The following is a 27,596-nucleotide window of genomic DNA, read 5'->3' on the forward strand; positions in this document are numbered from 1 at the left end:
TTCATATAGCTAATCATTTGCCGGACCAGGCTGTTCTGACAACATAGGATAATTATTCTTTACAGTAATATTTGTGGTCCTTCCTTTCATCTGACAGTTGGGTGTGTTTATGCCGAGTAACATTTTTTTTTGCAGTGTACCAAATTTCTGCATTTAAGACTGTGGGCAACTTCTGAAAAACTTTTCAATAACATTACAGTGTCAAGGGTAATCCCTGATTGATTGGCATGTCAGTCATGACATTATCCAAAACCTCGTTAGCTGGAATTGCATTTGCTTGAATTATTAGTGCAAAAGAGAAAATAAGTGGAATTGAAAAATAACTATTTTTGCAGGGAAGGAAATATGGACACAACACATCTGCTTCAGAATGGGCATTCTGAATGGGCTTTATATTCATTTTGGCATGGTAAACGTAATTATATAGTTACATTTTGAAATCTTTATGAGAATCTTAATTATTAATATCATCAACAGGCTAAAAAAATGTAGGTTAGGTATGAGGAGAGTTTGACTCTGCAAAGACATTACTTAGAAGCAGTCTTTTTTACATGACTGAACACATGTGCACACCGACTAGATACTCACACTTTAAAATGAGGTTACATTTATGAATAGTTTATCAAGAGTTGGTAAACAGTGTAGGCTATTACAGAATCCACAAAGTCCATAGTTTGCTTATAAACATGTATAACACCCTCAAGTAATGTGCAACAAAGTAGAATTTATGAAAGTCATATCTGTAGTATTGTTTATGATGTGTATTAATCATTTATTAATCCTTTATGAACTATTTATAAGCACAATCTTAATGGAAAGTATGGCTGACTAGTTACTCCCTTGCATTAGATAGAAAGTACCAGCTTCATGGGATTTAAAGGTTTCTTGCCTCTTTGCCCTTTATTTAACGAGCTGAGCAGTCTTTAGACAAGGCAACACAGGAGCTGTTTTCTTACAAACAACTACGAAATTAGAAGATTGAGACGAGTATTACTGAACCTTCAGAAGAGGAGACTATAGTTTCAAGCAGTAAGGCTAAACCCTTTTTCTGCATCTCCTCCAGTATTTCAGTAGAGCTACCACAGTTTTGCTTCTCAGACTCCATGAGCTTCACCCCTTGCAAAAGAGCCACGCATATTAAAGTCTATGAAGTCCCAGCTCCCAGGGATTCCTGTATAGTTTGGTGGCTCAGACCACCAAAATAAGAGCCATACCTGTAGGAACTGAGCAGAGGAAGGTTGGGGTGGAGATATGCACATCTATCAGCCCTCATGATTTCCGCAGGAACATGGGAAATGTAACAGAAATGACTAATACTGCCCAGGCTACTATAATATCTGGGAGCAGATCCTTGCTTGCAGGATAACTCTCCTTCTGCTCCAAAGCAATTCTGCCTGTCAAGGTACAGCTACTTGAGCTTGCTGCAGGTAAGCTCCACTAATCTTCATGAGACAGTGCAGTTTTTTATTTGCTGCTCTTTGCTTCTTTATGCATGCTGAGAAATCTCTAGCTGAGGTAACTGGAAATAGAGTGTCATCCCAGCATGTTATTTCTTCACTGTTCTTTTGCAGGAAACAGATCTCATTCTGACCTTTAACATCTCAATGCATCGTTCTTGGTGGATGGAGAATGGACCAGGCTGCACCGTGACCTCAGTAACCCCAGCCCCAGACTGGGCACCAGAGGATCATCGTTATATCACTGTCTCGGGGTGTTTTCTTGAATACCAGTACATAGAAGTGGCTCAGAGTTCTCTTCAGATCTTCCTTGCAGTAAGTTTTTATAAACAGCCTCACTCCCAGCACTTTTTCTAGACTTCTTGCAGTTCTTCTTGCAGTTCATTATTACCAGAACAGTGGAGTATTGTGGCACTGATTTAGAAACCCTAGCACTGAGCTTTAGAAGTCCTGCAGTGAAATTCTCTTGGCTTGCAGCTAACTCAAGCAACCTTGAGGTTGAGGTTTTCACGTACCTTTTACAAGAAAAGCTTTGATGTACACATTTAACACTATAAGAACTGTTGTCATTACCCACTCTCTCCTGTTGTCCTCTATTTTAACCATTGACCATCTCACAAAATCCTTACATCAGGTTATATTCACAGAATCACAGAATGGTTGAGGTTGGAAGGGACCTCTGGAGATCATCTAGTCCAACCTCCCTGCTCAAGCAGGGACCTCTAGAGCATATTGCCCAGGATCACATCCAGACAGGTTTTGAATATCTCCAGGGAAGGAGACTCCACTACCTCTCTGGGCAACCTGTTCCAATTACTCCAGTTATTCCAATTATTCAAATTATTCTACAAGAGTTAAGTTATGACATAATCAGTTACAGCTATTGCTGTGAAAGCCAAAATGAATATGAGAAAAAGCCAAAATGAAAGAAAATTTTTCACAGTAAAAATAGATTCATTGATTTTACAGGTCTCATATCTGGCTAATCAAATTACGTTGTTTTCTTAAATCAGCCAAACTGACCATTTGTCTGTAACCGCATTATTCAACATGCCCTTCAGGAGAATGGGAAAGATTCTTCTCAAAAGAAGAAAATGTACTTGTATGAAAGTCAAAAGCAGAAATCTTAGTCTTTTTATGAGGGTAAGAATCCACAGTTACACTGCAGAAAATTTACGAGCAGTGAAAAATAACTTGTAATGGTTGGGGAATTTGATAGGTTTTACAACATATTTACCTCTACTAATCATTTTTCCTTCTGATGACTCTGACTCAGGTGAAAATATGACATAAACATTGACTTAATTACATTGAATGGCAAGCTGCATTTTTATGTAGGCCCTAGTGATACACAGATTTTTATGCCCGGGTGGAGATATATATATATACCTGACTGCAAATAAAACTATTACTGTACATAAATTTGGTTCAGTGCCTGGGTACATGACTCCCACTGTATACGTTTTTGTTCAGAGGATTCCAAGGCTTTCTTCAAAGAAGGACCACACTGGCAAAAGAGAGAGTAAATTTGGTCTGCCAGATGCAGAAGTTAATGTAAGGCAGCTGGATAGCCCATAACATAGAACATGGCCCTCAGTCACCCCAGAGGTGAACAGGTTCATCTATCTATTCCCCACTCTTGCTGTAAATGGCCAAGCACCAGGTAAGTTCAGGAATATACATCTCTCTGTCAATACAGCTCTGTGACAGCTCCGTATGTAAATGGTTACCAGCTGATTCACCTGAAAGCGCCGCTACCTCCCTTCATTGGAGCCAACCCAGACCTCCTCTGGGCTCACCAGGTGGCCATGTTGTAGCAGAAGGAAATGACAGTGATCCGAGTTGTTAGTGAGGCAGGTACTGGACAGTTCAGTAAGATAAAAACAGTCCATGCTCCAGATAGTTCACAACTGCAATTTTGACAAGCTACAACTGATGGAGAAGAGACAAAATGCAAAGAAATCAGATTAACTAAATAAGTATGATCAAAATAGCTTCACAACTTTATTTACAACCAATTTTTATGACTCAGGCTTAACTTGAAAGGAGATACCCAGGCTTATTTTTCTGTCTTAATTTTTGCGTGTGACGAATGATGAACAGGAAATTCAAGGAATGTGTAGTTCAGGCCAGATTCTGTTCTTATTCTGGGAAAACACAAGCATAGTGCAACAAGGATTTTTGTGTGTCTGTGCTAAACAGAGCTGTATTGCTAGATAAGGTCATTCTTCGCAAGCCAGCGGAGTGGTTCAGAATAAAAAGCGATCACCAATCTGGTAGCTGTAGCTAACTAAAGATATTTTTACATTTCTATTCATGTGACTGTAAATGTGTTTATCATAGGTAAAGAGCTATGCATTAAAAGTGTGGGAAATTTTTCCAGACCTGATGCTTAATGTTTACATATGCATCATTTTCACTTTTCTGTTTTTTTCTAATAGAAATGCTAGCATAAAGTCACAATCATAATAAATGTGATGAGAAACACAGGAATTACCTGGTGCTGTTGAGTGACTTATAATACAAAGTTAGAAGAACGGATATTGCTTGGTTTTCAGTAAACTAGATTTGAACAAGCCCAGGCCTTGGATCAGATTTATCTCCAGTTAGTAGAAAGAAATTAATCTTTCCCTTCAATTTTCTTTTATAGGCAGTTAAGTGGATCTTGCCCTTTAACTGTAAAACTATAAATTGCCACCTACAAATTGGTTACTTGCTTTCTATTTGTATTTCTGTATGTTCATGGCAACCATCAAACTAATGTTGATCTTGGCTTTTTCAGAGACTGGTAGCTTGTTTTTAAGGATGTTTCCTACTGCCTACAGATAAAAGTTACAAAGACACTCAGCTTCACAGAGATCCACTTATATTAGTCTTTGAAAATGTTTAACTGAGTGTGTTTTGTACAGCTTGTTAGTAAGCTCACAAGAAATCCATCTACAGAAGGTTAGACTCCACACAGATTTTTGCTATGAAATACTTAGTGGAAAGAATAGGAAAGTGAGATAAAAGCTATAAAAGCTCCATCACTGTATATTTTCTAAAAATAAAGGTTCCAGGTGGGTTGTTGTATATTTCAAGAATTGCAGAAAGATGCTTTACCAAGGAGGTACAGACTACTCAATGTCTCCGAGAGACCTTATCTCCCCACAGGACTGTGTCCTGGAAGAAAACAGTACCAGCTCATGAACCATAAAATGTTGCTAATTTTGTGGAAGTCAACACGGACTTTGGTTATGTAAGAGTGCCATTTTGGAGAGTTATCCTTTCTTCTCTTAAACCGAGTAGTAATTAAGACAACTGGAATGTTAAATGATCACAAAGGTCAGGAGAGTCTCCACTGTGCAGAGTGGTGGTGTTCATTGTGTAACATTTACCTTAAAGATTAAAGAGAGCTAGACAGGATGATGCACAGATATTTTGCCAGCTTATGTTGAGGAATGGATTTTGCTCAGAATAAACAGACAACTTGGCGAAATTCCTAATGTATATCAGGTCACATTGAAGAAGTAACAAAAAAGTCTGATTGATATTCTCTATACTTTGACCAGCCGAAAGCTCGTGGTTTAGAAAATCTTCAAAATGGGGAAATGCTCTATGTAAAAAGAGGATTATCCTGATTTGGATATTTAGCACTTGCGTATGCAATGCGGGACTGCAATAATCACAGTGTCAATGGAGGCTGCAACCACTCTTTTGTCCCACGACACAGAGCACACAGAAGGTTGACTGGTATTGATGGGAGACCACAGCCCCTGGAGACTCTATCAGTAAATCAACCCTGGCCTCAGAGATATGCAGAATAACCATTTAGTGCACTCTTATGTTTGTCATGTAGCCATTTCCATTTCAGCACATTACTGCTTCCTCAGCTGATGACTGATTTTGTGTCGTGTTTATGGATGTCTATTTGGAAAAACTTCCAGTGATTTTTCAGTCATTTATTGTGATAGTTTCATGGGGAGTTTTCCATGCTTGGCATGCCTCTCTGAAATGGTATGGTACCAAAATCTCAGTGCCACACGCTGTGTATGTCAGGTTTTTGTGCTCAGTACCTCCCATTTGGTTCTTTTCAGACTGAACTGAGCCTCATTGCTATAATTTTATCTCTATGTTTCTTATCACCTTCTTCTATCAAGTTAAAAAGAAAGAGGGGAAGTTCAGAGTGAAGAAGGGAAAATGTGAGGGAGAGGAATCTACTTCATTCTTAAATGCAGTTTTGCAGCCTGCAGTGCTGCAAAATAAACAAACATATTTTTAGGGCACCACCTGCAGCATGCAGCTGTACTAAACTGAGCAGAACTGCTAAGGTCAGGATTTGTTCTGTTTTGTGTGAAACCCTGAGGTCTGGGAAAAGGTGTAGGGAAGACGTTTCTACTGAATGACTCCCCCTTTTCTTCCCCTCCCCTCCCCAATCCTCCGTGAATAGTACCCCCTCTGCAAAGGCGAAAGCTTAGCTTTGTTGCATCTTGCCAACCACAACACTCTTTTCAATGCTGTGGTGGTAGACGAGGAAAAATGCAGAGCTTTGGCTGCAGCTAATTCACTTGTTTTGCTGCTCAAAGCTAAACCTCACTGCAGTCTGCGCTCATATACTGGGCAAATTCTCCACTTTACTCATACTCTGCCAGGCAAGCCCCATTTACAGAGCTATGACATCTGAGCACCCGGACCATCAATGTGTTGTGGGAGGACCACAATTCTGTCTGTCCCTGATGCCTACATATTCCCAAAATGAACTGTTCTGGTCATGAAGTGACTTAGATGCTCACATGCTCACATGTCCTTATGTGCTTAATGGTTATTGATTCTTGCTGCTTACATCAGAAAAGCTATTTCATTTTCAGAACTCTGGAGTTTCATTTTACTGATCTCTGGAGATGATTGTTCCAGGTAAAGAATGAGGTTACTGGTACTAATGGATATCTGATTTGCTACTGGTTTGTGAAATCTGAGCTACATTCTGCATACTATTTATGGAGTGGATGTTGAATGAAAGTTCCCACCCGTCCCCAAAAGATAGGAGGATTAGCTGCCATTTCACCCTGGTAAAGACAGTGCTCAGGTTGCAGGGAGTACGGTGAGGACTACACACTCCTGACTTTGGCATCTAACAAGGAATGGGTAGGCTTTGTGTATAAATAGTGTAGGGACTCCAGGGACCCCACATGGCCAGAAAAGGGTCAGAAGCTAACAGTTTCACTGGTGCCTACACCCGGTCAGTGTCTGATTCTAGGTATGGATCCTATACATAACTTTCTTGGTATGTGCATTTACTGAACTCTTGTTGTAGAATGGCAAATGGAAAGTTTTTGCAGTTAAGGGCCTGACATCCCTTAAGATCACTGGGTTCTCCTTCCAGATCTACTACCATGTCCTTGGGAAAATCATTTCACCTCTCTGTGCCTCTTCCTGAGTGGTACAGTGAGAAAAGCAAGAATTCTACATTTTTCATGTGAAGTTTGTAAACGACTGTACCGTTTGTGTAGACAGGGATCTCTAGAAAAGACTCTGAATGTGGGTGACACCTACTACAGTAAGGCCTTTATGAGGTACAAGCTAATTACAATAATGATAATTGCATTTCATACAGAAATGGAGCTCAGATTCTCTACATCTTCCTTCCGCCTGTGTTTTACTCTTTCATTATGCATGACCTGCTCCGACTCTCACAAGGCTTTTCCAGCAAGAGTCGACAAATTAAAATCCATTTGTAGATCAAAACTCTGAAAATATGCAAATAAAAGATCAGCCATGGAGTTAATGTGACAGAATTGCATATCTATTTGCCAACGCAGGATTTAAAGTATTTATTATGCTTGTCTTTTGCTTCTCACTTACACACTCACCAGTTTATTGATTTTAGTGGAACTAAGTGTCTGAGTTATGGGAATAAGACTAATGTGAAGGTATCACCTCAGCCAATTTGGTTTTTAGTTATACAGCCCTCGAAAAGATGAACTGTATAACATTATTCCAGTAAAACAAGTGAGTGGAGAAAAGGCATTTCTTATGTACTATATCTACATTATTGATGGTAGCTTACATACCAAATAAATAAAACCTTAAGTAAACTATTACGTATAAGTATCGACGACTTTCATAGCGATCTTATCCACTGCCTTTTCATGTGCTGTACATTAGTCTTAATTCCTTTTTGTTCCTTCCTCTATGAGTACTTGAATACATGCATCATGCAGTCATTAAAACTACTATTTCATGCTTTAAATAATTGTAATAGGTAATTATACATCCATACTAGTTACAGTAAACGTATACTGCTTGGGAGTCTGCATAGTCTGCATCATGCATAATACCTTTCAAGCTGTGATGCTGTCAGGCTGATTTAAATCATCGTGAAACATAACTGTGTCATTAATATTCGATAATAAAGCTCATTGGTTAGGAAGCTAGCTTCAAGGTTTCTGTGCTGTTTCAGACTTACAGTACAACCTTTGGCAGGGTGCTTAACTCCTGTTACTTTCTTTCCGTATTACACAAACAATAGTTCTCACATACCTCAGAAAGCTGTTGCAAATGTAATTCTGTTAAACACTGCAAGATAATCAAATAGTACAGTAAGGTAGTCCACATATATATTTAGACACTTAGGATAGTAGACTATTTTTACTATATTAATGCTCCCTGCTTCTCTCAAGGATTCGTAATAATTAGAACAAGATACTCTATAAATCCTTAATGTTAACATACTACAGATGACTTTAAACATTCTCACGCCCTTGCAGAGAGTTGGAATAATAAGAAAGAGGGAGTGTCGCTAGCTATCTAGTTAGAATTTCTTTTCCACTTTGTTTTGTGGCTCTTGCTGCTTGAGGGTGGAAGTATGGCTAAACTCCTAATTAGTCTCTGAAATGTCTTATATTAGAAACAAATCAGAAAAAAAAGTTTACAGTGACTACTACTACCTATAGCCCTTTCAGTGGAGAACGGCACAGAAGTGAGAGCGCTGAGCAGGACAGTGTGGGCAGGATGTAACTTCACAGGAATCTTGTTAACTGAACTATCTTTTTGTGTTTCAGACCTCCATGCTGTATGTATTTGACTCAAATATGCCACTAATAATACATTACCTAAAAGCCCCCAGCTGTGCTGTGCACAGTATGATCACAAAGCAAATCAACAGTTCTTGTCCCAAATAACTTATATTCTAGGTACGAAACCAGCCAACCAACCAATAGAGACAGAAAAATGAGGAAAGGTGGGAAAAAAGAGAGGGAATACTGGCTTGCAGTTTCAGTGTGCTTCCTAATTAACTATTGTCAGCTTTTTTGTAGGCATGATAGAAAAGCCCTAAAATGGATTGTGAACTAGAATAATGAGTTAATTTTGCACCATCTGTGGGAAAGTTCTAAAAGGTAGCACAAGAGGAAACAGTGAAAGTTTGAAATCTGGCAAGGGACTGACAACAGGCTGGTTGCTCATCAGTGAGACACTATCTCATGTTGACAGTGAATGAGACAGGGCAAATGAGGTGGGGATAAGCCACAAAGCACCTTGCAAAAGAAAGTAGTGTTGAATTTCACTAGAAAAAAAGTAAAGAGAAGAAATGGAGGGAAAAGCTAAGTCGTGGAAAACAGTCTCTGTAGTAACATTCCTGATGGGCTCAGCCTAGACTTGAGTGCTGATCAGGAGCAAGGAGAAGACGTCACACATGTAGGGGAAGCTGCCACTCATTGAGTGAGAAAGCAGGAGGGTGTCTGGGGGACAAGTGGACAGGAGAGGTTAAAGGAATGACGGGCTTGTAAAATTTCTGTATTTGGAGCAGAAAAGGGGAATGAAAGTGCATCCAGGGAATGGAAAGGGAAAGTTCATTCGTTCTTTCTTTCTTTCTTTCTTCCTTCCTTCCTTCCTTCTATCTTTTTTTTTTTTCCCCTTTCGGAAGACATTGATGAGACCTGAGCAGAACAAGAAACTAACAGCTCCTCCAGAGACACCAGCAAGTAGCAGAGCAGGACTAAAAGCAGCAAACAGGAACTAAAGCCTGTGGGTGTATCAGCAGGACAGACTGCATGATAGGAGGAGGGAGAAAAGAGTGAAGTTGGGGGAGAAGAGGCAGTCTGTCATACGAACGCATAAGAAATAAAAGCTGCCTAATTAACAGTGCCATCAGGAATGAGGCAAAGACCAATGCAGTGTTTCTGTGGGTCCCAAAATACTACTGAGTAGAATCAGAGAAAACGTAACTTGGCACTAGATTCTCTGGATCAAAATGCTGAGGAAGTAAATAAGTAGGTCCTTTTCTCAGAGCTACAAATACTCAGGGCCGGGCACAAAAGAACTTGCACTGTATTAAAGGTTTTCACTGAGTTCAGAAAGATGATACTGATCTTTTAGAAAGTTTCACTGCTTGACTTAGGCTTTAGGTCCTGCTAATGATCCAGCATATCCCATTCTTGTGCTCAAAATGTGTATAACTTGATATCCTAAAAAAAAAGCAAAAGAATATAAACATCAGATCTGCTTGCTCCTAAAGCAAAAAGACAAAGCTCTTGCAAAACCTCTAATCCCCAACTATAGCAGTAAACCTACACCAAATTCTTTTTCAATCTTCGATTCTTTTTTGCTGATCATGCTTGGCATATAGGAGGTCTATTTGCAGTAATAAGTAAGCTTGATGCCATATGCCTTTCTAGCCAATGCAGAGCTCTTCAGTTCTGCACATAGGTAGGTTCCACACATAAAAGCCCTCAGATTTACACATGTTAATTTTGTTTTCCCACCTCCTTTCTAACAGCAGCCTCCATCTTTTCCACACACACGTACACCCATGCTCATACCTTGCATATCGCCTGCCTCCTGTCGTGCTTGTATAGCGACGAGAATATTTATGTGTGAAAAAGGAGACAAGAGCTCATGTAATCAAGTTATGACTCTTTGAACTTAATGGGGAAAAATAACATTATTTAATTAAGGTGGAGTTCCTTTCTAGGGCAACAGAATGACTGAAAGAAAATTGATTCTGAATAACATAGACTGGTACTTTAGACAGATTAGTTTTTTCACAACAGGACCGGGCAGAATGAACACAATGGGAAGTGAGTATGAATCATTGTAAAGTGCTAATTTAATAACAGTCGTGCCGTGTTAGCAGAGGAGCAACATCAGGTTCAGGCTTCTTTGACGTTGCCTCAGAGCACAGTGTATTGTTGTTTCTCTGTTTGACAATAATGTTAGAGCATATGTCATTAGTATTTTGAAGGATTACTTTAAGGAGAGATTTCTTTATGCCTACACATGTTATCTGTTGTTGCTTCTATCAAATTCTACCTGCTTTTCTTCACCAATCCTTGCAGAAAACTGAATTGCACACATCAAAGCATAAACTGTTTTTTAATGAGCAGGGAGCTTTGTAAGTAGAATTGCACTCATTCATTTACCTAAAAGCTTCCCTTCTTAATGAACTGAGCTCATATAAAGCTAAGTTATATGGTTACTGTGAGAAAACAAGTTTGCTCCAACTCAGTGGAGAGAAGACAGCTTTAAATAGAGTTACCTGATCAGTGCATGCAGGATTTTCTCTAAGAGGTTTATCTCCCTGACTGAGTGAGAAGCAACAGCACCAGCATGAGCCAAGACTGGAAGAAACAGTTCTACCTCTCACACGTCCTTTTCCTGCAGTAGCCAAAGCGTGATTTCTTTGGGGATCAGAACTGTGATAACCAAGAGCTGAACGTTAGATTCATTACTTTAAGGCCTGAGGGAAGTTTCCTAACAATTTGGTTTGACTATCTCGTATATATTCTCCTTCATATATAGGACTGAGTCTGCTATCAGAGTGACCAGCCTGCCTGACCCTTTACGGTGGATAGCGATATGGTAGAGTAGTGAGATTATGGTTCCCCAGGTTCAGCGCCTCATGGCTGCCCTGGGGCTATGTGATGCTGGAGATGCTGGGCTACCAGGTGATGCTGGCTTGTTGGCTTGCTTCCTAAATCCATAGATGGGATTTAAATTATTCCTTAGTTGCTGTACTAACACAGTCCTGCCTCTGTTTGCATTGCACTGTTCTAGCATAAGAACTGCTCATGTACTCTTTCCAGCTGTATGCAACTCAGAGCCATAGACTGGTCTCCTTTTACCTAGGATTTGGTAAGCACCTACAGGTTTTTCATATTTTGAAGAGACTCAGATTAAAGAACCTGGTTCATTCTATTTTCTTTCTTTTGATACTCTCTACAAGTGAATTTGCATGGCCGGGAAACCAAATACTCTAATTACAACTGCTTTAGACATATATATAAAATAATATTAAGAAGAACAGCAACAAAAATAAATAGCACAAGCTTCTGGTAATTTTAAGTATTCAGTTACAAAGTATAGTTAAATAGAAAGGAATCCCTCTTCATGCTATAAATTCATAGTCAAGTACTCAGTTCACCCAACTTCTTCCTTGAGACGATTCAGGTGGTATAATAAACACATGAATGCTGCTGCCTAAAATACAGAAATATGCACAGTACAGGTATATTTCAGTATCACTGGGATCAGTATTCTTGCTGACACTAAGTACTGCCTTGTGCTGCCATGCACAAATATGGCAGCTGTTATTTTCCCATTTCGCTCCACATCCCATGAGAACCCCCAGAGCTGAAAGCAAGAGACCTTAATTCATGAGGTAAAGTACCCTGTCCTGAATATGAGAGGGAGTGATAAACCACACTGCCAACTTCCACACTTGGTAGCGGGGAATAAGATATTTTTCTAAAGTGCAGAAAAGGCCAATATTGCAGCTGGTTTCCAGACGAATATTTGAAAATTTGTGTTGAAATTTGTATAGAATACTTTATGTTTCACATTTGTGCACTGTCAGCACAGCTTCCTGTGCAAAAGATGAACTGATCTCGTAAAAGTATAGCATTATCTATAAAAGTGTAGAATTATATATCGTATAGCTTTAGTCATGGTAATTGTAGTCACAAACCCACAGTTCTGAAAATCTGGTCTGTTGAATTCACCAGAGGAAAAAAATGTAAGCTGTGTAACTCATAGCAACTGCAACTGAATCTATATGAAAGGTACTGGTAGATTAATGGTAGATTCCTAAAATTCTATAACAAAAGTCAATTGCTTTTGATAGAGCTAACTACTTCTTAAAAAAATGTACCAAATATGCCTAGAAAAAATGGAAATCTAAGAATCATTTAAATTTCCGTTATCTTTATGAATGTGTGAATAGAAATCATAATATTACATTATGAATTCTGCAACATTTTTCCCTATTTTATAGCACGGACAGTGCAATAAGACTTTTGTCTCCCAGAACAAAGTATCTAAGTTTTTATGGTAACTGTGTACCCTAGAACCCTTAGAATAAACACCTGAGGCAGGCCAAGAAACTGCGGTCAGAAAATTGTTCATATTATTTTTGCTGTTTGAGGTTCCTTATGCAATCTAAGAAGTAGATCCAACTGGGAATTTTCTGAAGAAACATGATTCTCTTGGAAACTGCATCAGCATGAAATGTTTTATCTTAATGTATCTGTGTCAATGAACTTCTTTTAACGTGCAAGGAAGTGATAATCAAAGCAGTACCGTGTTTTCTGCTAGCTTTCCTGGCTGGTTGCTTAGATTCTGGACTCCACACTACTTCTGTACTTGGCCAGGACACAAGCCCAAGAACTGCTACACTCTAACTTTTACCACAGCCCCTGTCATTCACTGGGCCCAGGCTCACTATCACTGTCCCAGACAATATCTAGACTTGGTTATAGGGGTTGCACAAACCAGGGACCATCCCTTATAGAAAGTTTGTGTATGGTCACCTTGTTCTTGAGGATAAAAAGAGCTTAGTTGTGTGAATCCAAGCTGTATCATACCCCTTGGCTTCTAGGCCAGGAGATGGTCTCCGGATTATTTCATTTGCTGGTATATCTCTATGCACTGCCATACATCCACAACGCCGCGACAATTACACACTGAGAGTCTGAAATTGCTAAACCCGTAGCAATACCAGAGCTAACCCAATCTCCAGCTTTCAAGATGTGGCCACACAGCATGGAATCCAGGAAAGGAACATGAGTTGTAACCTAGTAATGTGGGGGGAAAAATTCCATTATTTATAGCATAAAAGAGATACAGAATAATTTTTCTAATGTTTATGTAGCATGCAAAACAACCTATGTAATATGGAGTGTAATCCTCTGCTTATAGACATGACCTAAGGATTCTTAGCTCTCTGCCTTCTCCAATGTGGCAGTTCTAAGGAGAGAGGAATCTGAGATCATTTTTTGGCATGAATGTGCTGGAGCTTCCACCTGAAGCCAAGATTTCAAATGACAGGTAATATTCATTAGTGACAAATGTCATTGTTCCATTCAAATGAATAAAATGACTTTACCTTAACAGTGGAGGTAACCTGTCCTTCGCATGTATTCTGAGTAGATACCAGCAAATTCCCATCATTTTTTTCAACAGATAATGTCTTCAACCCTGGCTGGACAGTCAAACAGCATATTTATGCTGTGCTGATATTTTGGGAGGCCTTTCAAAATGTGCTTTTTAGCAGCAACACTCAACTAAACTTCAGAACTATTTAGATATCAGTTTTTCAGTACTCAACTGCTTAAAACTGATTGGTAAAAAGTGATTCAGGTTTCCAAAACCAATTGAGCAGATTTTTTTTTCCAGAAGGCAAGATTTTTAACTCTGCCATTGAGCCCTGCTAACTTAACTTCCATTCTGCTATGAACACAGAAATGGAAATAGTTATCTTCTAAGGTATACAGATTAATAATGCAGAGGTGAGACTTTTCCTCTGTTTTATCTTATTTTACTGATGTCTAGGCTTTATGTGAATCTGGAACAGATCACTCATGTGCAATGTCATAACCAGAGGAAAAAAGGCATTTTCAAATTCATAGAGGCATTTGGATGCTGATAATGGTTGTTGCCATAGCTGGGAATTAAACATTGACCCAACAGAATTTATTTTTCTTTAAGTGTAGAGAATGATCGAGTAATGACATCTGGAATCTACCCCAGAGGTTCAAATCAATAAAATAGTAATAGATGCTATTTCCAGGAAGGGCAATGTAACAACGGCACAACATCTCCGACATTCTTGGCACCTATTGTTCTTCCTATCTAATTAAGCGTTTCACTTTCCACATTCTTTTCTCCTAAAGATCATGGAAAATAAAAATGAGCCTGTAATGCAATTCCTTGACTCCATTTTAGGTTCAAGCAGTCCCGTTTTTTAGGAAGGCTTGCTCAGTTCAGAAGAAGTCTGCACATGGCAAAAGGTAATGACAATAGGCCAGACACTTCAGGCGTCTGCACATGGAGCTCCCACCAGCGCCGGCAGACATGTAGCCAGGATACGTCCTGCTGATTCATAATGAAAACCATACACAGAAATCAAATCTGTCAGACAGCCTCATCTTAAGCACTCACAGTTTTATCAAGAGATTTAAGCTTTTGTTAATAAGTGCATTCGGTGTATACAGTCATGACGAGCACAGAAAGCATGTGCTACAGAAGGATCATCAAGTCTTGTTTCAGACAGTCCTGCTCTTCCCATTCCTCACATTCAGTGTGTTAGTATTAATAGTCACTTATGCATGAGAAGAAATAATGAGGTTTAATGAATCTCTAAAGATCGGTTACTTCATAAAAGCAAATGCCACACTTTTATCAGTTAAAGGCCTCCAAGTCCAACATCAGCAGCAGAGGGAATTTTCAATTTAAAGCAAATTGTACCCAGTTTCAGTAAATTATCATAGAATGATTACTCGACTTTTATCCAGTCAATGTTATGCTTCCCAAGTGTATTTGGTTTATTATCAGTATGTCTGCTTCAAAACATGTCTTCCCTAGGAAGCATTCCTTCATTCAGCTTCTGCTGCTGGAAGCAGGCAACAGCTTGAAGCTAGCAGCTGCACTTGAACAAAGCAGGTAGAGATGCAGAAAGGCTGTTGAATCCATAACAATAAGCACATCATGACATAATTACAGTAAATCTCCAGAGCGGTCTGTGCACACTGAATGCCATATGCTTTGGGTAAAGGAACTGTACATTACTGAAACCATAGTATAATATAAGCATTTTCTATAGAAGTGCTGTTAGCATGAAATGGATTTTTTATCCAGAAAATTAGCTCTGACAGGACAGAGGATAATATTTGAATGGTCAGCTAGTTAGACTGGGTGATACAATGAATATTCTGAAGGATATTAGCAGGTGATAGAAGGGTTTGGGGGATTTTGCAGTTGTAGCTGTGCATAATCTACTAGCTGGTGCATCCATTTAACCTGTCTTTGATATGGTCTTTTTTCACCACTGCATATAACAGCTGTTCTGTTTTCTAAATGTCTTCATTTGACTTTGAACAGGTTAATAGGATTTACTGCTTCTGCAGCCTGCCTATACAAAACAGATTGTCAATATGGACAATACTTTGTGGTCTGCCAGGGAATAATAGACTGTTCTCTCCATCCCTGCTTTTAGGAAGTGATTTAGTTTCCTGAAGATTTAGATACAAACAGGAGAAGAGGGGGCTATTTTTCTGCGTGAGTCTTGTGTGAGCTGGCACTGCTAAATAGCCACTTGGCATTTGCGGTATCAGCTGGTGGTGCCTGCCTCATTTTCAGATGACAGCCTCCTGATTCTCCTTTAGAGATGTCTGCAGAAATTTTGCTGTGGCTGGATACCAACTGTACGAAATAGATAACCCAGATACACTTCAAAGATTGCACTGAACTCTTGCAAACATTTTCTGTTACAAATGGTATGAATTGATTTGGTCTTCAAAAGCATTAATCTCCTAAACCATTGTTTCGTGCTCTGTCTGAACCAGCGTTTTAGGTTTCAGTGGCTTTGTGTTTTGTAAAGACATTTCTGAAATCATTGTGTGTCACAAGAAAAGGATTTTTTCTCTAGCTGTTAGCTCTTTCTTGCCATAATTATCACTTCCTCTGCAATGATCAGAATGTAACGATGCAGCAAATTTTACAGGAATGTAAACTGCATGAACTAAATAGATTATCATTTTCTAAAGTATATCCGAATGCCATCTGCACATTTACACCTTTATGACTGGCGAAGCTTGGACTGACTGAAAGAGGCTAGTGTCATTAAAAATGATGATAGTGGTTATATGTAAAACATAGGTAAGCAATATGCACTGCTTTTTCAGTCTCCTTTAGATCTTCTTGGAAATAGTACTGCTGCCAGGAAGTGATTATGTGAGGCTAAGGGTTACCTGAAATAGTCTTCATTTAATTTGACCATTTTTAAATATCAAGGATGAACAAAATCTCACAATAGTGTATTTCATTCTCTATTCTAAAGTTTTTCTTTTGAGTAACTGTTGAGCTTCCTTAAACTTGGTTATTCATTTTAATTAAAGCAATCTAGAATGACATGAGTAAGTAAAAGGAATGAATTTTTTTGGTTTCTTCACTGTGTAATTGTCCATAGTCTAAAAAAGTCAACAGATTGGTTTATCAAGTCATTTGAAGGTATTATCCTTTTGTGCACTTACTGGGAGTCACCCCAGGTTGTGGGAGATGTGAATCTCAAACTAGATACTAACACAAGAATTAAGGTACTTTCAGGTTAACAAAAGTAATCCCATCTATTTTTAGCCAAGGGACAGCCACAGTTGACTTAGCTGCCATCAGTAGACCCCTGAACTAATGCCTTGTATTTGAGCATTGCTGAATTTGAGGAGTTTGATCTAAGACCACCTCTGAACTTTTTTCTGAGCTTTGTCAAAGGTCTGATCATCAACTCTAATACGCTTAAAAGCAAAAGGCTCTGTTTATTCACAGAGCTTGGGGAGAACCTACTCAGAGTAGGCAGCTTTGAATAAGTCTCAGAGGGAATTTTGAAGAAGATATGAAATGTGATTAGACCATTAACCACTTCATAGAGTGACTCAATGGCATTTTTAAATTAGATTATGCAGTTGCATAGGTCATTCAAAAGCTTTATAATTCTTCCTCTAACTTCAAGTGTTTAAGCAATTTACTGAAATTAAAAAGTAGCTCTTTGCTGAACACCACTGGAAGTTTTTTGTGTCCCAAACAGATTGTCAACCAGAAAATTACAAGTGATGTTTGGAGCTTCTAAAAAATATGATAGAATCTGTAAGGAGACAGTTGCCGTCCAAGACGCTAGAGCATCTAATACACACTAGCTTAACATTTTGCTTCCTCTGAACATCGAGTCAAAATCTAAGCTGCTGTAGCTTAGCAAGATTCTAACCTCGGATTCATGCACGTGAGTTCAGGGTTTAACTTATCGTCAAGTCTGAAAAGCTAATTCATTTTTTTAAATACTTCAGGAAGAAGCCCAACAACCTACCACTGTTTTCCATTAACTGCAGTTGTCTTCAGAAAATCCTTTTTCAGCTAATTTTAAAAATGGATTTTAAGACTCTGTATGATTATGTATGGCGAGCTTTTGATGTTTTTTTATACTAACCCTAGAATCTGATATTCTCTACAGAGAACAGTTATCAAATCAAGAACTCATATGGTGAAATTTATGCTGAAATTCATTCCAAATTCATCATGAATGAAATTTATTATGAAATTCATACTGAAAATTCATTATCAAATTCGTAATGTGAGTGACTTAAGTTTCACATAAACAATGAAGAACTAGTGAGAACTTACAGCTATCAGGTGGAAATGGAAAATGTTTGAATAGTAAAAAAATTCACTATCTGTCTGCATGGCTAGCTGACTGAAATTTGAAAACATCACCTGTGTTCAGTTAGCATTTTATTATTTTACATGAAAAGGTATTGCTAGTGTTGTTTGTTGTAACTGTTATCGTTTGGTTGTTGATGCTGCTGTAATTTGATTTTACCAGGTATAGTTACAGGTTCTCAGTTTGACCACTTAGAATATCAATCATCCAGGGTGAAATTAGAAACTAACTGTCTAAATATTACGTACTGCCAGATTGTCTTTGCAGAACTACCATCACACACTATAAATCTGTGTTTGTTTACCTTAGTCTCAGCTAAGGGATCTAAAATCTGTTGAACACTACCAAACTTTACACGTTAGCAAAATACACTATATTTGTTAGGGTTTTTTTTACTCTCATCTTACATAAATAGCAATTGTCAAAATTGCAGTATGTGAATATAAACTTGGGTATCGTTCAGCCAACCACCACATGCAAACTTGGGTATCGTTCAGCCAACCACCACATGCAAAGGAACTTTGACTATGCTTCATGAAATATGTAGCCTTTGTTTGTTCTCCTTACTGACAAATAACCGTATTAAAGCTGCGGAGAGAAACAAACTGCCATGGAAGAGTACACAGCAATTTGGAACATTCATGTGGTTGGATTTTTTCAGCTCCAGCTTCATAGTAATACACCTGTGACCAAAGCAGGTGATTGGAAGTGGAGCGAATACGTACAGACAGATGGATTAAGACAGCCATAATTGTACTTTCACTTGATTATAATATTAACAGGCTCCAGGTGACTGCTATTTTTCATAATGTCACTCATCTCGACAAGTCCCAGCAGGCCTGGAAGCTGAGGAGAGATGCATCCTGCTTTTCACATGAACCTGTTTCCATTGCATGCACTTAAGAGCGTTCTTCTGTCAAAAAGCAATTAGCTTCTGTAGTCTAGGGTGCCATTTAGAATATCCAGGCTCATGTGTTTCATCATAAAATTGACCTTTTTAATTTTTTATGTCTGAGATTCCCACTAAAAGAGTAAGCATTAAAAAATATAACCCTAGAGAAAATACCGAAGGCACATGTAGAATTTATTAAAGGGTATCTGCCCCTGAAATGCTGCAGACAGCATCTCCATCTGAATATAATAAATATGAAGTATGCAGTACTGTGTGCTTAATTTTTAAATAATTGATGCCATTAGGTAACATAATGATATTGATTACATAAAAAGTATAGGAAAGGAATATGTGTTACCTTTACAAACTCGCATTTTTCCTGTAGTAATTGCTTTTCCATACAAATCAGGTCTGCTTGTTGATATCTTTGAATAACTATGTACTAATTATCCTCATGTTTAAGAGTTTATTTTGTTTTTTAGCAAGACTGCCTGTCTTGTGAGTATAATTTTTGATAAAATTTTGAAGCACTTGGCTGTAAGAAAGACTTTCAGAAGGTGTTATTCAGCTTCAAGATAGAGAAATAAAATACCTTTCCTTCCTGGACAACTTGAGTAAAAACACTGGCAACAACAGTGACATCTCCCCCACTCCCCCCGCCCCCGGAGTCTTTTGTGTTTCTATGGAGACATTGGAGAGTTTCAACAGTGCAAGATTACTGAAGATTACAAATTATTTAAAAATCTTTAAAAGATTTAAAGATGTTTAGCATTAGGGATTGTGGATGGAAACTGTCATAATTTTAGATCAGCCTTTCAGTACTTTTGTTCTAAAATTTAGCAGTAGTTTCATTCAGTGAGTTCTGAAGGCTTACATCTCTGCTCCATAGACAGAAGGACATGACAACACCTTTTGCTCTGCTAGGAAGTGGTTTGAGGTCAACGATGATTGTTGGTGCTGGTATCTACTGCTGGTTATGATCTAGTATTCCATATACTTACAAAATGACTCTTTGTTATATCAGGGCACATTTTTAGACACATTACAGAGAAGCATAGATTTAGAAGGACGCTAGAATTTGTAAGAAGCAGCAAGAATTTGTAAGAAGAAAGCTGAAAACTGAAGACTGCTTATTGAATCCATGACTGGGTTCCATTAGAACATAATATGACATAATATGACAATTGGTGTTGTCTGGATGCTAAGTTGTAGCAATTCAGCAAAGATTTTTTTTTTTTATGTAGACATTAGTACATCAGAATAGTTCAGAGGCCCCTCCAACAGCAAAATCCTATCTCTGACACAGTCAATAAACAGTGTTTCAGAAGAAGCCGTAAGGTAACTCAGCTCCCACAGTGAGTTAACTGGGTAATATTGTACTGTGGTCTGAGTGCTGTTATATGAGATATAGTTTATGCTTCAGGACTGGCAGTTCTTGCTTCAGCTCACTTGATGTAATTACAGACGTTACTCTTATTTGTGCAAGAAAACAACCACTGCTTTAAACAGGTAATAAATAGCTTAATCTTACAGGCAAATTTTATATTACCTAAAAAGAAAGTTCCCCTTCCTTCTGTATCATTTAATGTCCTCAACATCCCCTCCATTTCACCTCTGAGCCTTTTCCATGCAGCACATCAAGCTGCTTTTCTTTTCTCCTTTGCTCACTCTGGACACTCTAGTTCATTAAGCTGTACGGCCTCCCTCTCTTTTTAGCATCTCCCAAAAGCCCAGTTCTCCATCACTAAAACTGTATTACACTACATCTTTATTTCTGTAGTCTTTCTCTTGTCTCCCTCACTCCTCCTCTCTAATGGTGCTGTTTTCCTTTCTCCTTCTTTTTTGATGTTTACTGAATCATCCTGAAGGCTCTTGATCTGCCTTAAAGCTTTTCATACTCTTGAATGTATGAAAATGACTCCGCCTATGATCACCTTAACGTTTTTCAAACAGCTAGGCTCTTCCCAGTTCTGTGCCTTACGGTTATTTTCCCAGCTCCTACCCAATAAAGCAGCTTTCTCTCTTCCAAAATCCCTCCTTGAAACTCTCTGTTGCCTTGTTCTCATGATAAACGCTCCCTCTCCTCATCTTTTGTCTCGTGTTGTCTCTACTGTGCATGTTTGTCTTGTCTTATTTAGACACTTAGCCCTTTGGGGCACAGCATGTCACTTTATCTATGTTTATAAAACACAGTGTAAAATTATTGTCCTATGTGAAGCCATAGCGAGGGCACAGTTACTTGACTGATAAATCAATTGGAAGGGATGCTTTCACTGATTGATGATACTGCCATATCAAATAGGACACCTGCTAATTGTTTTCTAGGTACCGACAAATTTAACGGTTGTTGATTATACTAGCCATAACCTGCCTCATGGTCAAAGTTTTACTATCATTGCAATGGCAAGGAGCATCTAAAAGTTTCTTTGCCATCTTTTCTTTCCCTCCACAATAACTGTCATAAAAAGAAATTGTATGTTCTAGATTTTACTTGTTAGTGAGTTATTTAAGCTTAAACTTCCACAAGGCACTCCGTGAATAGAAGGAGCCCAGGCAAACATGGAGGACTGAGGCAGCCAGTAGAAGAAAGAACTGTACTTAGAAAACTAATTTTCCTCTAAGAATGGTAGATTGCAGCTCCCTGAAGCAGAGTCCTTGCTTTCAGAAAACCAATTTCTGGCAGATTGCAGGGGTTATTCCCCTTTGGTTTTCTAGCATCAGACAGGAGATGGGAATGGAGGGCCCTCTCTCAGGGGGCTGGCAGCTTCACAAAAAAACAGATGGGACCTGACAGGCTATTTCCAGGAGATGGAGTTTCTGAAGCAGGAAGCAGGGATGCCTGAATGGCTATGGGAAAAGCTCCTGTTTGTAAACTGGGTGAATCAAGGACTCCTGTGACAGGAGGCAGCATCCTTTTACATGCTACCAACTGTCTTGCTTGTTATTTGACAGTCTGATCAATCGAAGGTTGTCTTATGAGTTGTTAAATATTTGGATGGAATAATGTTTAACCTGTGCAACATGAGCTGTTCCTACTTAATTTTGACAAGAACTATTTGTTTATTTGTTTCACTCTGTTAATTTGTGCACCTCTCTTAAACTCCAGCCCCCATCACAAAAAAGACCTGCCACCTAGCTCATATCATCCCTCCTTGCCCATACTATCATTTATGTTTCACCCATAAGGGACTGGAAGCGTCCCACTTTTTCCTATTTCTCGCAAGTCCTTTAAAATGAAAAAAGAAATGATGTTCTGAAAATACTTGAAATTTAAGTAGTTAGAGGTCTGCTCCTGACAACCTCTGAAATTCTAGTCTCTCATCTTGAAAATGTAATTGAGTGTTTGCAGAAGGTGCACAGTGTGTCTATCAGAAAAGGGCCATCCCTAAGGAGATATCTGTGTGCTTCACAGGCTTGCAAGCAGGTACTCATTTTCACCAGCTGCAGAACAGCATACCGGCTTTCCAGAAATTGATGAGAATAACTTTTTTCTGAAAAAAGAGAAGGCTGGATAAAAAGGGGTGATATGTAGGTTCTGATCTGGTCTAGTAAACAAAGGTGCAAAGTTGTAGTTGTTAGAGAAAGATAGATATGTAGATATCTCCAGAGTGCCGTTCAGCCCTTACATGGTCATTCTGCTTATATACGGAGTTGTGCAAGAAATAAATACAGATACAGATTTGGGCCATTGTTTATGCGCAAGATGATGCATACGAGCTCCTACTTTGCCAAGAAAGAAGCTGAAAATGGAGATTGAGAAGAGATCTTGAATGCAAGAGGAGAGTGAAAATCCAGCATCAGAACTGGTGCTGATTTCAAACAATTTTCCTGAAGCAGGTGCTTCCCACTGTAGGAGAAAAGGGAGAAAACACAAAAACCCTCATCAACATAGGAATTAGGAATTGAAATGTGGTCTGAACCGAAGCGGTGTAAGTTATAGCAGAGGAGTAACAGTCATGAGGCTGCGCAGTGACTCTGCAGCTTTAGGTCACCTGCCTTCCCGATGCTGGACTGCACCAAGATTTGATGTGCAGTGAATCAGAGATGACATTATGGGTGCCCTTGGAGCTGGTCTATGGGTAAAGGACGGGTAGCTTTGAGTCTCCAGCTTTCATTTACAACCAGGGGATTCTTGGATATCAATTTTGTTACTCCATCTTGCACAAACATTCCTGCGGGTCCCTTCTGCACCTTGGTTTTTGACCCGGGCTAAAAAAGTCAGAGATGCATAAGGGACTCACCAGAGGATCTGATCCAGCATCTTTATTCCAGGCTCTTCCGTTAATTTACTAGGTTCTGGGTTGAATCCTCTAACTTTTCACTGTCCAAGGACAGTGTCCACGTTTAAGGAACATCATTATTTCTTTCATGGATACTCAGAACCCTTTTTATAAAGCTTTCTGTCTTCCGGGAAAGGCACTGCACCCTAACATGGTTAATGCAGTTATTGTTTGTTGCAGGAACACATTTCTAATATCTTCTGCCATCATAAATATGTATTTAAATGAATTTCAAGTATGTCGGAAATTAAACCTAGTGTAATATAAACACTATGTAAAGCTGGATTTTTGATACACACCAAGGTATTTGTAGCTGTGCACACATTCACATAACAAAGATATGCATGTGTTCATTGAGTTTTAATTAATAGAGTCCTTGCCAATTCCTCTTTAGGCCTTTATTATCCATTTCTTTTAATGCACTTCATTCATCACTTTTAAAAATTAGACCAATTTAGTAACATAATTTGAATCCATAATTGAATTTGCTAGCTACTCTCAGACTTTACAAAAGTTAATCAAATGGCATAGTCTTAAATATGTTTTCACGTACTTGGGAAAAACTATGCTGGTGACCAATCAGCCCATTTAAAATGGGAAACTCTCATATCTCGTTCTCAGCCAGGTTCTGTACTGATTAAACTTTCTCTCCTCACAAATAATAGGCTAGAGACGTTTTCTGTTCCCTGGTAAAAATTAATAATATAAGGCTATGTGAAAGGATGAAAAAAGTATAATTCTAGTTAAAAATGGGAAATGACAAATAAATGAAAAATGCTAAGTGAGGTGGAAGAGAGATGTGCAACTGAGCAGCACCAGTACCATATGTCAAATGCCTTCATAGAAAGAGACAGAAAAAAATGTCAACAGTAGCTCTAAGAAACACCAGAGCAAGGGCTTCTCTTTCTTACCTCAGTGCTGTGGATTCACTGGGGAGATCTTACCTGATCTAGCATTTGATAACTTAGCATCTCTGTTTGTGTGGTCTGTCACCCAGTCAATCTTTCTTTTTCTCTTTCTCCCTCTCTCTCTCTTTCTCTCTCTCTCCTACTAAGAGTAAAAAAGCCATTCAAATTAAGCTACCAGAAAGTAATTCAGGTAAATTAGGCTGGAGCAACATGCATCTTCTATTAGAATGAGACAACATATCGGAGAGTTGGCTTGTTTTAAACCCTGATATGTTTGAATTGTTGCTTCTATCGGATTTCCATGGCTTTGTGTTAGACATGATTTCAGAAGTGTAGTAAGCAAATCATATATGTATGTGTATATAACATGTTTGTGAGTATGTGTATGTGTCCGGAATAGAAGAAAAGAAAAGGTTGGCTTTTCATGAAAATATAATTGGAAAATAAGGATTTGAAAATTCGTACAATACAGTAATGAAAGTCTCTGCTGAATCAGTTATTTTCCTACCTCCCGCAGTATAACTTTCCCGGTAAAACTATAAGTGTTTATGCAGTTGTAGTAAAAAAAAAGTGTTAAATTTGTTTATGAAACTAGCATAAGCTATACTAGCAGAAAACTGATTTTACAAGTATATGCTACATCTCCATTAGATTTCTTTGCTTGTGTGACTGTATCAGTTCTCCATGCAGACATATGCCTTCATTTTAATATTATACCTCTGTTTTCCCTACTTTGCTGCCATGTGAGTAAAAATTTTGAGAAAATAATTCAGAATATCATCCTTTGCCCACCCTTTCCTCAGAAGAAACATTGGTTTTGGAGAGTAAATTATTCAACTTTAAGCAACACCAGGAAGTCTTGCAAATGACCTATTGTGGCTATACATTAAATAATTACTATTAACTCTCTGAACTACTTTCTTAACATTCAGCTTTTCTATGCAGCCTACAGCCACCTTAGCTAATGACGCATTGGCAGGATGACTGCATTGCAGAAAACAGGCCATTAAGCCCTAGATGCAAAAGGAGATGACAAGTCCTGGCAATGAAATTGGTGAAGTTTCTGTCCACTGCACTTACTTTTCTTCCTTTGTCTTTCTCTCTTGCTGTTAGTATCTGCCAACTCTTCATGCCATTTCCTTTTCCACTTTCCTTCAATGGCCGATTTAGTAGAACAAAACAACAATAAAACAGCTGCCTAACACAAGTGCAGTCAAATCTTCACCCCATTCATGTGAGAAATAATTCTACCTTTCATGAGCTCTAAGAGCTGTAAGATTACCTAGCTTTCAGAGCATGAACTTCTTTCAGATCTTTGATGCACATTTGCTATTAGGCTGCAACAATTGTATTTGTATTACTAAACAATTACCAGTCAAGTCTCCTTCCTCTGCATATGCAGTTACTTTCACTGGCCGCCTCATTTATCTCAGCACTGCCATGAACCTGCTTCAGCCACTGGTCAAGCATGGTGCTGCTGCTTTTTCAGCAGCTAAGAAAATTAGCATCATTGTACAGTGATATACATTGCATTTCAGTAATTTGGAGAAGCCCTAGAGTAGTTGCCCATGTATATGTATCTGTATATTTTTACCCTAAATATAGTATGGAATAAATATATTAGATATAATGAAGAGTTTTGTGATTCTTTATTCCTCTACTTTCCCATCAAGTTATTAAAAGGGAGAAAAAGATTATATTTACATTCCCTTTTTTATTTAGTGGCTATTTTAAAGTCTTTCAGAATAGCTAGTGTTCCTGGCACTACTGCTGTTGGGTAGCCCACGGGAGACAGAGTCAGACTAGTAAATCGAGTTATATTTTTCAAGTTTATTTTCAGTTCTTATTTAGGATTTTCAGTAAAGATCCTAAAAATATAGTACTAATCTTATATTTAAATGACAGGATGAAAAAGTCTAAGAGCATTGGTTGTTACAAAAAACACACATTTAACTCTCTGTGGTTACCCAAGTAAGTAAACCAGTACTTAGAGCTGCAATTAACAATATTTAGCTAATGGCCAAACAAAAAGTAACAAAGGTCTAGAATATAATTCTCAGACTGATTTTTCTCCTGATAGAATTACACTTTAAAAAGTAAGTCCTACCAGACTCTGAACTCCTAAAAAACTGGGCTCATTTCCAAACTTAGACTTGAAGATTTATTGCATTTCCACCCTCTATTCTGCTTCCCAGGCACTATCTGCTTTCAGCAATTAATACAAATGTTGTGGCTTTTGATTTGCATCACTGCAGCTTGTGAACTCAATTTCTTTTCATTTGTAGCTTTGAAATGGCATAAGCCTCTTTCTGACATACTTTTGTAGTGCACTGGTACTAGTTACTGAGCTGTAGGCTCACATCATTGGAGTCAGCTATAAAGACTGCAACCCTTTTGTTTTGTTCTAGTTATGCTCTGTCATGGCAGGAAGTTAGACAGACAAATATTATTACTGGATTTAAAATGGGCCTTTTAATCATCTAACTCGTGACATACCTAGTTTTGTATGGGTTAGGATGAAAGTGGAGAAAGCACCACAATAAGAAGATTATACGATCACTCCAGGGATGAGACCTTCATTTATTTTTATTGCGCTGAATGGTATTCTTGCAAAAACTCTGACACACTGCACATCTCAGGTTGTTCTCACACTCCTTTCATTCATACCCTCATTTGCAGATTAACAAGTCTGTGCAAACCAGAACTGTATAACTATGAGCTCAAACTAAACTTCCGTCGGTCTCAATGCCAGGTGTTACCGCTGCAACTCTTCTTGGAAATAGCTGGTGTCGAGTTCTGGTATGGTAGGGCCCAGGCTGTCGCTGGAGGAGATACTAGCATTACATTTGAGTTAGCATTTGTAAATCTTGTAGAAGGACATTTTAAAGGCGTTTTCTTCTGAAAATTTCTGGTCAGGAAGAAAAACTTTCACTAGACAAGGAAATGACAACTGCCTGTTCAAATGCAAGTGAGAACACAGAATTACAGAATCACAGAATGGTTTAGGTTGGAAGGGACCTCTGGAGATCATCTAGTCCAACCCCCCTGCTCCAGCACAGTCATCTAGAGCACATTGCCCAGGATCGCGTCCAGGCCACTTTTGAATATCTCCAGGGAAGGAGACTCCACTACCTCTCTGGGCAACCTGCTCCAGTGCTCTGTCACCCTCACAGCAAAGAAGCTTTTCCTCAGGTTTAGGTGGAACTGCCTGCGGTTCAGTTTCTGCCTGCTGCCTCTTGTCCTGTCGCTGGGCACCACGGAGAAGAGACTGGCCTCATCCTCTCGACACCTTCCCTTCAGATACCTGTAAACATTGATGAGATCGCCTCCCAGTGTTCTCTTCTCCAGGCTGAACAGGCCCAGCTCTCGCAGCCTTTCTTC

General features: G+C 38.7%; 1 protein-coding gene across 3 annotated transcripts in view; it reads left to right on the top strand.

Annotated features, from left to right (window-relative positions):
• The window catches only part of NKAIN2 (sodium/potassium transporting ATPase interacting 2), a 551,739-nt gene that overhangs the window by 462,064 nt on the left and 62,079 nt on the right, over positions 1 to 27,596 (top strand). For all 3 annotated transcript variants that reach the window (XR_011140188.1, XR_011140189.1, XM_068938176.1), the window contains exon 4: positions 1,572 to 1,772. Coding sequence is in view for 1 of the 3 variants with exons in the window: in XM_068938176.1 (XP_068794277.1) it covers positions 1,572 to 1,772 (201 nt within the window). In the remaining 2 variants the exon portion in view is untranslated. The remainder of the gene's footprint in view (positions 1 to 1,571; positions 1,773 to 27,596) is intronic.

The sequence above is a fragment of the Struthio camelus genome, chromosome 3 (assembly GCF_040807025.1).
Source record: "Struthio camelus isolate bStrCam1 chromosome 3, bStrCam1.hap1, whole genome shotgun sequence".
Taxonomy (NCBI): domain Eukaryota; kingdom Metazoa; phylum Chordata; class Aves; order Struthioniformes; family Struthionidae; genus Struthio; species Struthio camelus.